Source organism: Alligator sinensis, unplaced genomic scaffold (assembly GCF_000455745.1).
Source record: "Alligator sinensis unplaced genomic scaffold, ASM45574v1 scaffold674_1, whole genome shotgun sequence".
Taxonomy (NCBI): domain Eukaryota; kingdom Metazoa; phylum Chordata; order Crocodylia; family Alligatoridae; genus Alligator; species Alligator sinensis.
Genome location: NW_005842032.1, coordinates 1,198,788 through 1,207,859, shown reverse-complemented (window position 1 = coordinate 1,207,859; position 9,072 = coordinate 1,198,788). Strand labels below are relative to the sequence as shown.

At 41.5% G+C, this 9,072-nt stretch overlaps 1 protein-coding gene across 1 annotated transcript in view; it reads left to right on the top strand.

Moving 5' to 3' along the window:
* The window catches only part of TMEM26 (transmembrane protein 26), a 48,796-nt gene extending 41,654 nt beyond the window's left edge, over positions 1–7,142 (top strand). The window contains exons 5-6 of the mRNA XM_006022364.3: positions 1,197–1,273; positions 6,614–7,142. Of these exons, the coding sequence (XP_006022426.1) occupies positions 1,197–1,273; positions 6,614–7,029 (493 nt within the window). The 3' untranslated portion in view covers positions 7,030–7,142. The remainder of the gene's footprint in view (positions 1–1,196; positions 1,274–6,613) is intronic.
* Positions 7,143–9,072: the final 1,930 nt, after the last annotated feature.

Sequence of the window (9,072 nt, the reverse complement as noted above, 5' to 3'; positions counted from 1 at the left end):
GCTGCTCTTGTGGCTCCATCCCACACTCCACCCTGGCTGTGCAGTGCCTGCCTCTGCCCCTGCCCCAGCCCCAGCCCTCCCTCACCATGGGGGCCTCAATTTTCACACACACACACTGCCCTTTTAAAACAAGAAAAATATATAAAGGGGTACATGAGCTGAAACTTTGAGGCAGAAGGGGTACACTTATTAAAAAAGGTTAAAAACCCCTGCCCTAGCCCTTCCTAAGAGGCACAAGTAGGTCCCATGAGTTTTATTGGAGATATTTATATATAACAAACATAGAAACTTACTACATCCCATAAAATAATGGGGCTGAGTGAAGATATGGTGTAACATGGTGTTACAGTACTTACAGCTAGAGCTAGTCCAACTATTGGTACAAATATGTAACAACAGAGAAATGTAAATCCGTAAAAATGTGTTAGTAAATCGTTCATAAAATTCTTTTTCATAAATTAGATACTTACTGACTGTGATGTTGTATTAAATAGTTTGCTTTATTTATTATCTAAATTGTGCGGTTGGTTATTTTATGTAGAAAACAGGGAATGTTTCCAGTGTGAATTTGTAGATGTTTTGAGATGAGGGACTTGCACAACTTTGGAAGCTTTTAACAGATAAACATTATCTGATTTCTCACAAATAATGCAACTCCCACATATCATGGGGAGCTGGACTCTGTTTTCATCTCTGAAAATATGTATAAACCAGGTGCTTTTCATTATTCCAGTAACCTTTATACCTACCAATCAAATTTGCTTCACAGTAGGAAATGGTCCCTAACACATAACAGAGAAGGTTCAGCCTGATAAAAAAAAAAGCTACATTGCAGTTTCCACTTGATCTTGCAGGTTAGTCCCCCCATGTAGATGAGAAAATAAAATAAAACATTTCTTTTGCTTGCACACCTCAGGGCTTTGAACACTTACAGCTCCAAAAATTTGTTTCCATGCTTGGATCAGTTTAGAATATTAAGCTCTGGGGTAATCCTCTTACACACATGGCTGAATCACATCAAGAACCGCAAAAGTTCTTAGCAAGGACTGTCCCATGTTTCTCCATAATTCTCCTGGAGTGTCTCAAGAGTTTTCAAGTACCCAACAGCTATACAGTTACATGCAAATTCCTTTACAATGGTGATGTCCTAAAGACCCAGAGGCCATCTCCTTACCTTTTTTTTAAATTTTTTAAAGGAATAACCATGTTCTTGTGTATGCAATTCTTGCTGTCTGGACTTGGAGTATGTTGCAGTTTCCACTTGATCTTGCAGGTTAGTATGTGCATGTAGATGAGAAAATAAAATAAAACATTTCTTTTGCTTGCACACCTCAGGGCTTTGAACACTTACAGCTCCAAGCAAATGAACACCCCCCCAAACAAAAACACCCCCCAAAAACCACAAAAAACCCAGCAGAGAATATACCAAAGGCTTTGGGAAGAAAGAGACTGACATCACAAAAGACTATGATAAGATTTTGAAGGATTTTTTTTTCAGATTGAGCTGCAATTTCTCTAACACAGTAAGCTTCCAAGCAAGCTGGAATTGGAACAAATAGGACTATCTTCTCTAGTGCCTTCCTTAGAATGGGAACACACTGACTGAACCTTAACTACACAAACTCTGAAGTTAAATCAACTCCTGGGACTATGCTGGCAGCCACTAAGGTAGATCATGGTATCACAGCAGCAGATTGGACAGGAATCAGGAATCAGAGCTGGAGATCAGACAGGGGGTGCATCTACATGAGATGCTAACTGCACAGTACATAAAGGTATAATTGATAGGAGACATGTACAGTGCTTGCATAAAATGTGAATTACTCCAGTCTTGTTAATTTACGGATACCAAAAAACACAGGATTATCAGCACTAGTATGCATGAGTCTCCTTTAACCCCATGAAAAATGTTCCCTGGATGACTTTAAATGATTGATTATAATGATACTGTGCCTGTAAGACAAGATAATATATAGATTTTACTTATGGTGCATATAGTCTTTTCCAGTTTCAGGCTATGGGCTGAGGAGGGAGAGGAGGATCAAGGTAGCAAACCAAAGACTGCAGCGCTGGTGTCACCGTGAAGACTTCAGCTTATTTCATTGATTTCACAGACATTAGGGCTGGAAGGGACCTTGGAAGATCATTGAGTCCAGCTTCCTGCCCAAAGGGCAGGAAGTCAGCTGGGGTCACAGGATCCCAGCAAGATAAGCATCCAATTTGCTCTTGAAGGTATTCTATGTAAGTGCTTGAACCACCTCCGATGGCAGGCTGTTCCAGACCGTGGGGGCTCGGACAGTAAAGAAATTCTTCCTTATGTCCAACCTGAATCGGTCTTGCAGTAGTTTGTAACCATTTGACCTTGTCATCCCTTGGGGTGCTCTGGTGATCAAACGTTCCCCCAGCTACTGGTGGTCACCCCTGATAAACTTATAGGTGGCCATCAGATCATCCCTGAGCCTGCGCTTTTCCAGGCTAAGGAGCCCCATGGCTCTCAGTCTGTTGTCATAAGGTCTGTTTTCCTGACCTCTGATCATATGCGTGGCTCTCCTCTGCACTTTCTCAAGGTTCTCCGCATCCTTTTTGAATTGTGGAGCCCAAAACTGGATGCAGTACTCCAGCTGCGGCCTCACCATGGCCGAGTACAACGGGAGAATGATGTCATGGGATTTGCTTGAGAAGCATCTATGGATGCAAGCCAGCGTTTTGCTCACTTTACTAGCTGCTATTGTATAATACATGTTGATTTGTATGTTTTACAATGAAAAAATAGTTCTTCTATAATTGAAGACAGATATTGTGGAGTCTCTTTACAGCCTTTTACTAGAACAAGTAAATAAAACTCCAATATTCCCTCACAAGTGGTGTTGTTGAACCCACTGTATAGCTTAGTTTTAAGTATCAGGGCTTTATCTCTTAACAGAAAATGGAGTTCTTCATAGAATATTGACTAGTCTTTTAGAAGACTACATGCTTTCCAGAGCGGACGTTATTAACCCGACTCATGAATAAAGATGTGCTATATATCTGAAGAGAAATTCCTAATGTGATCATGTAATTCAGCGAGTAGCTTTCTCAAGGAGCATGTCAATTACTCTGTTCCTTGTTCAGCCTTTTAAAGCACTTTTGCATTTGAGTAGATGTTTAATTTTGCATGTGTTAAGCAGAAAGGAAATGCTTACTTTTTAAAATATTGATATAGATAATACATGCAAAATTCCCATAATTCTTAAAACATGATTTGGAAGAATACCACCTTGTTTTGATGCTCAAACAAATAAAATAACTCAGCATGATAATTTTACTGATGGGATAGGTATTTAGCTAGCAGAAGCAAAAATATCATAGGGTTTTGATGATTGCAAAGTATTTTTACATTGGAGAAATGTATTTTTATACTGCAGCACATTAGGAAATGTGAATTAGGGCTGCATATAATTAAGGTAAACTCAAGTAATAAACACAAACTGGGCATGTCAACACGTAGGCAAGGGCCCCCAAAGGGACACTTGCGTGCCTGTACACAAATGCCAGGAGCTTGGGGAATAAACAGGAGGAACTTGTCCTCCTGCTTAACACAAATAATTACAATGTCAGGGATAACAGAGACCTGGTGGGACTCCACCCATGACTGGGCCACAGGTATAGATGGCTATACCCTATACAGGAGAGATCAAGTGGAAAAAAGGGGCTGGGGTGTAGCTCTTTATGTCAAGGAAAGCTATGTGACCCTGCAAGCCAACATAGGCACCCAGGATGGATGACTGGAGACCCTCTGGGATAAAATCCATGGGGAACACGGCACAGGGGACACAATGGTGGGAGTCTACTACAGACCTCTTACCCAAGATCAAGAGCTTGACCAGGAGTTCACCAGGGAATTGGCTGAGGCTGCATGCTTCTGGTGCATGGTTGTCATGGGAGACTTCAACTACCCAGACATCTCATGGGAAGAGTGCCCAGTGAAATCTGAATGGTCACAAAGCTTTCTCACATGTGTGACTCAAGAAGTCTACAGGCCAACAAGAGGTAAAGCACTGCTTGACGTGGTAGTGGCAATGGGGGATGACCTAACCAGTGACCTAATGATCGAAGGGAAGCTGGGTGACAGGGACAAGTTGATAATCTTCACCATCTGCCGTAAAGCTGGCAAGTCAGTCAGCAATATAGAAGTCCTTGAATTCAGGAAAGCTGACTTTGACAAGCTCAGGAGGCTTGTCAGTAAGGCCCTAAGAGACCACAATCCAAAGGGGAGGCGAGTTCAGGATGAGTGGTTGCTCCTCAAGGGAGCAATACTGGATGCACAAGCAAAGTCTATACCATCTCAGAGGAAAGGCAGCAAAAGGGCACAGCAGTCCCCTTGGCTCTGCAGGGAATTAGTGGACCTCCTGTCTAAAAAGAAAGACCTACAAAGTATGGAGGACTGGATCCACCTCCAAGGAGGAATATTATGCACTGGTCCAGACCTGCAGGGAGTGAATGGGAAAGCCAAGGCTGCAACTGAACTCCAACTACCTACAAGTATCAAGGACAATAAAAAGTTCTTTTTTAAATATGTGAAGAGATGGAGGAAAAGCAAGGGTAACATTGGATGCCTGCTAGACCAGACAGGACAACTGACAACCGACACCCAGGAAAAAGCCATCTTGCTAAATGGGTACTCGTTGGTTTCTCACCAGTCTCTCATTATGGGATGGGAAGGCTCAGGTGAGGGAGATTCCCTCCATCAATGCTAACCTTCTGAAGAAATACCTTTCGAGGCTGGATACCTTCAATTCAGTCAGCCCTGACAGTTTACACCCCAGGGTACTCAAGGAGCTGGCAAGCATCATAGCTCAGCTCCTGGCACGGATCTTCCAGAACTCCTGGTGCTCTGGTGAAGTGCCCGAAGACTGGAAGAAGGCCAATGTGGTGCCTATCTTCAAGAAAGGAAGTAAAATGGATCCAGCAAACTACAGGCCCATCAGCCTAACCTCTATCCCGGGGAAGGTCTTAGAAAAGATTATCAAAGAGACCATTCTTAACAGACTGGCTGATAGCAACATCCTGAGGGATAGCCAGCATGGGTTTGTTGTGGGTAGGTCTCGCTTGACCAATCTTATTTCCTTTTATGACCAGGTGACCTATCACCTGGACAAGGGAGAAGAGATTGATGTGATATATCTTGACTTCAAAAAAGCCTTCGATCTGGAATCCCATGATCACCTCTTAGCAAAACTGGCCAACTGCGGCCTTGGGTCCACCATTATCCGCTGGCTGGGAAATTGGCTCCATGGCTGGGCCCAGAGGGTGGTGATTGATGGAAGTCAATCGTCATCGTGTGCTGTGACCAGTGGGATCCCTCAAGGCTCTGTCCTTGGGTCTATACTATTAAACGTCTTCATTAATAATGTGGACATTGTTGTCAAAAGTGGACCGGCCAAGTTCACCGATGACACCAAACTTTGGGGTAAAATGTCCACACCTGAGGACAGGAGAGTGGCGAGCAAAATGCTGGCTTGCATCCATAGATGCTTCTCAAGCAAATCTCAGGACGTCATTTTTCCATTGTACTCGGCCTTGGTGAGGCCACAGCTGGAGTATTGTATCCAGTTTTGGGCTCCACAATTCAAATAGGATGTGGAGAAGCTTGAGAGAGTCCAGAGGAGAGTCACACACAGGAAAACAAATCTTATGATGAGAGGCTGAGAGCTATGGGATTCTTCAGCCTGGAAAATCGCAGGCTCAGGGGTGATCTGGTGGCTGCCTATAAGTTTATAAGGGGTGCTCACCAGGATCGGAGGAAGGTTTGTTTGCCAGAGTGCCCCAAGGGATGACAAGGTCAAATGGTCACAAACTCCTCCATGACCATTTCAGGCTGAATGTTAGGAAGAACTTCTTTACTGTCCGAGCCCCTGAGGTCTGGAATAGACTGCCACTGGAGGTGGTTCAAGCACCTACTTTGAATGCCTTCAAGAGACATTTGGATATTTATCTTGCTGGGATCCTATGACCCCTACTGACTTCCTGCCCCTGGGGCAGGGGCTGGACTTGATGATCTTCCAAGGTCCCTTTCAGCCCTAATGTCTATGAAATCTATATATCAAACCTGACCTCTAACACCTACTGTACAAGCCATTTTGCACCACTGAAAGCAGGCAGACTTCTAACAATGAAGGCCCAGTAACCATAGGAGCATATTCCCAAACGTGGTGAATTCCTTTTTGTCTTCAGATCAAGATAGGATGCCTTTAAATATGAGTTATCAGGTGCAGGCACTGGGAGATGAGGTCTATTGTATAGGAGGTCTAACTACACAATCTAATGATCCATTGTAGCCTTTAACTCTATGAATAGTAGATTCTATGGTGGTTTTATGATGTAGAAAAAAAAACTGGCAAGAGATAAAAACCTGTTCTTAGGCCCAACTCATCAACTCCTTAAGCATATACTTAATTTTGATGAATGTGTCCTTAAGAAAGTGTTTTGTTGAATCAAACCAGGGACTTGGATGCACTCTCTTAAATCCATTTCTCCAGATTTAAAAGTTTAGTACATTAATCATCCAATCTACCCTTTGATCTGCTCATTGGACTTAGATCATTATAGTAACACAGAATGTCTTTATTTACAGTACAACATATTGGCTGCAAAACTTCTAAGTCATCTATGAGAATCCCCAATTTGCTGCTCTGCAAGCACAGTGCAGACCTGTGGAACATTGGAATAAGTGTTTTCATACAAGATGGTCCCTTCTTTGTTGTACGTTTGATACTGATGAGCTATTATGGAGTAATCAATCAGATGCTGGTGTTTTTCACGGCTAAGAATATCTTAATCTTGATATTACAACTGTACCGTTTAACAGTGTTATTGTTAGACTTCCGTACTTCCCTCCAGGATCAGTCAAACACCTGGAAAGGAGGAGTCAACTGTTGCCCAGGTGAGCTTAAAGACACTGGTCCCCCACCCAGTGACGGTGCTACTGATATGGGAGAGCGCACTGCTATTGCTCTGGATGATTCTTCTATACCAATAGATTGTCAGTGAATTCATCCATAATTCACCACAATAAATGATGTTTCCCTTGGATTCTTTGAAAGGGCTTGGCCTGTTTATGTTCTCAAGTAGTCCTCAGTCCTTATGGTTCTGACTCATCTCCCTTCCACCGTAAGATGGATTTTTGGCTCTGAAAAACAAGGAAAGATGTTGAAGCAATATTGCCAAAGCATTGACTTTTTCATTGGATTTTGGTGAGTTGCCACCATATCTATATCATATTTATCCAATGGAAATAGGCAGCAGTAGTTTGTAGAAATAAAAGAAATGAAGCTGCATTTGATACATTAACAAACTTGTTATCATCTTTGGTGGCATTGTGCTAATGTACTCAAGTATATTTATGTCTAAGGACAAAGATCAACAGAATTACCTGAAACTGAAAAACGTTTAACTTTGCCTCTATCGTCAATCTGTAAATACAGAATGGTGAATGATATATTTGCCTATCACAAAAGTTATTTCAGCAATGCATAAAAGTGCATGTGAACAGAGATAATGCATTTCTGTGGTCACTATGACATTTAAATGTTGTACATTCAGGGAATGCAAAAACAATTTCTTTAAAGTTACCTCATACTTCAATGGGTTCCATGAAAACTATGCAACTCTACAGAGTAACATTCAAGACCAGGAGAACCCTTTCTCAAAATGAGTGTTCCTAATGCTTCTTTGATTCCAAATCTGGAGATTTTTTAATTTAGCCCTGTAGCTCTCTAAATGAAGGCTGTTTCTGTATTTCTGTCATGTAGGCATCCTCTGCAAAGGAATTTGTCTTTCAGTTACAACTAGACCTAGCCAAAAAGTGAAAATCAAGAAAAAAAAGCTTGAAAAAATTCTATTTCACTGTGTTTGAAATTAAACCAATGTTTTAAATTGCTCTTTTTTCACTATTTTTTGCCTTTACTCAAGCATGTCGTCACACTGAATGCAGTGGAAGACTCTGGCTTTCGTTTTTCACTTTATAAAGCACCTAAAGTACCTTTTACCTAGTCCAAAGGCTGTCTGGCATTCAAATACAGGAGTTACAGATTTTAAAAGTCACAGTAATAATTCTTACCATTTCCTGCTCTTTTAATTTTGGACTTCTTTTTAAATAAAATGTGCCAGTCATTATTTGCAGTGATTTTGTGATGTGGCCATATGGATACTAGGAGGCAACTTAGTTTGGGTTTTTAATTCAGATCTAAATGTAAAACACTACAGCATGGCTGCTAACCAGCTGTTCTCTCTAAAACCCTGCACTGTGGTAAATTTAGAATCAGGTTTTGAGGCTGCAGCACAGTTTTCCTTTTGGACTTAATGCTGGGCTATTCACATTTATTTTTAATTTTCTCCACTTCATCAATCTATTAATTACCATGTAAAACAGTGTTAAATGCATTTGTTCATTAATCTGCAATGTGATAATCTTACTATAATATTCTCACAGATTCACAACAAAAAGGCTGCATGAATTGTTTTTACCCCACAATCTACTTAAAGGCTAATCTTAGTGACAAAGTGCAACAGAAGCTGTTGGCTTAGTAAGTGGTCTCTGTATCCACCATCAGAAGAATTTGATAGCAGTATTAATCTCTGATCTTCAGTCTCCCTTCTTTCACACATTGGGAAAACTTGCATTATCTTCACTGGGGGCAGAACCAGTCACAGAGATTGGCCTCTGACTGGATCCCAGCACTGTTGAATTTACTTGGCTTATAGATTCACCTCTCATACTAGCTTTGGTATAGGCTAAACGTGTGTCTTCCTCATGGTAAGACAAGCAGATAAATTAACAAGACGCTTAAGGATGAGAAGTCTATCCCCTGTGAAACCTCAAGTGTGGACACAACACATCCCAGAGGACAGCAGACTGGTCACCTGGAGTCACAAATAATTCAGTAAGGAGCTATGGAGAAGCAGACTAAAAATTCTACTAGTTTGTGTCCATTTAGTCATGGCAGAAGATTTTATTTGCAGGAACATTATACCTACCCTCTCAAATGTTTTTACTATACAAATGAGTTATGTTTCTGGCAGCCTTTATGAATC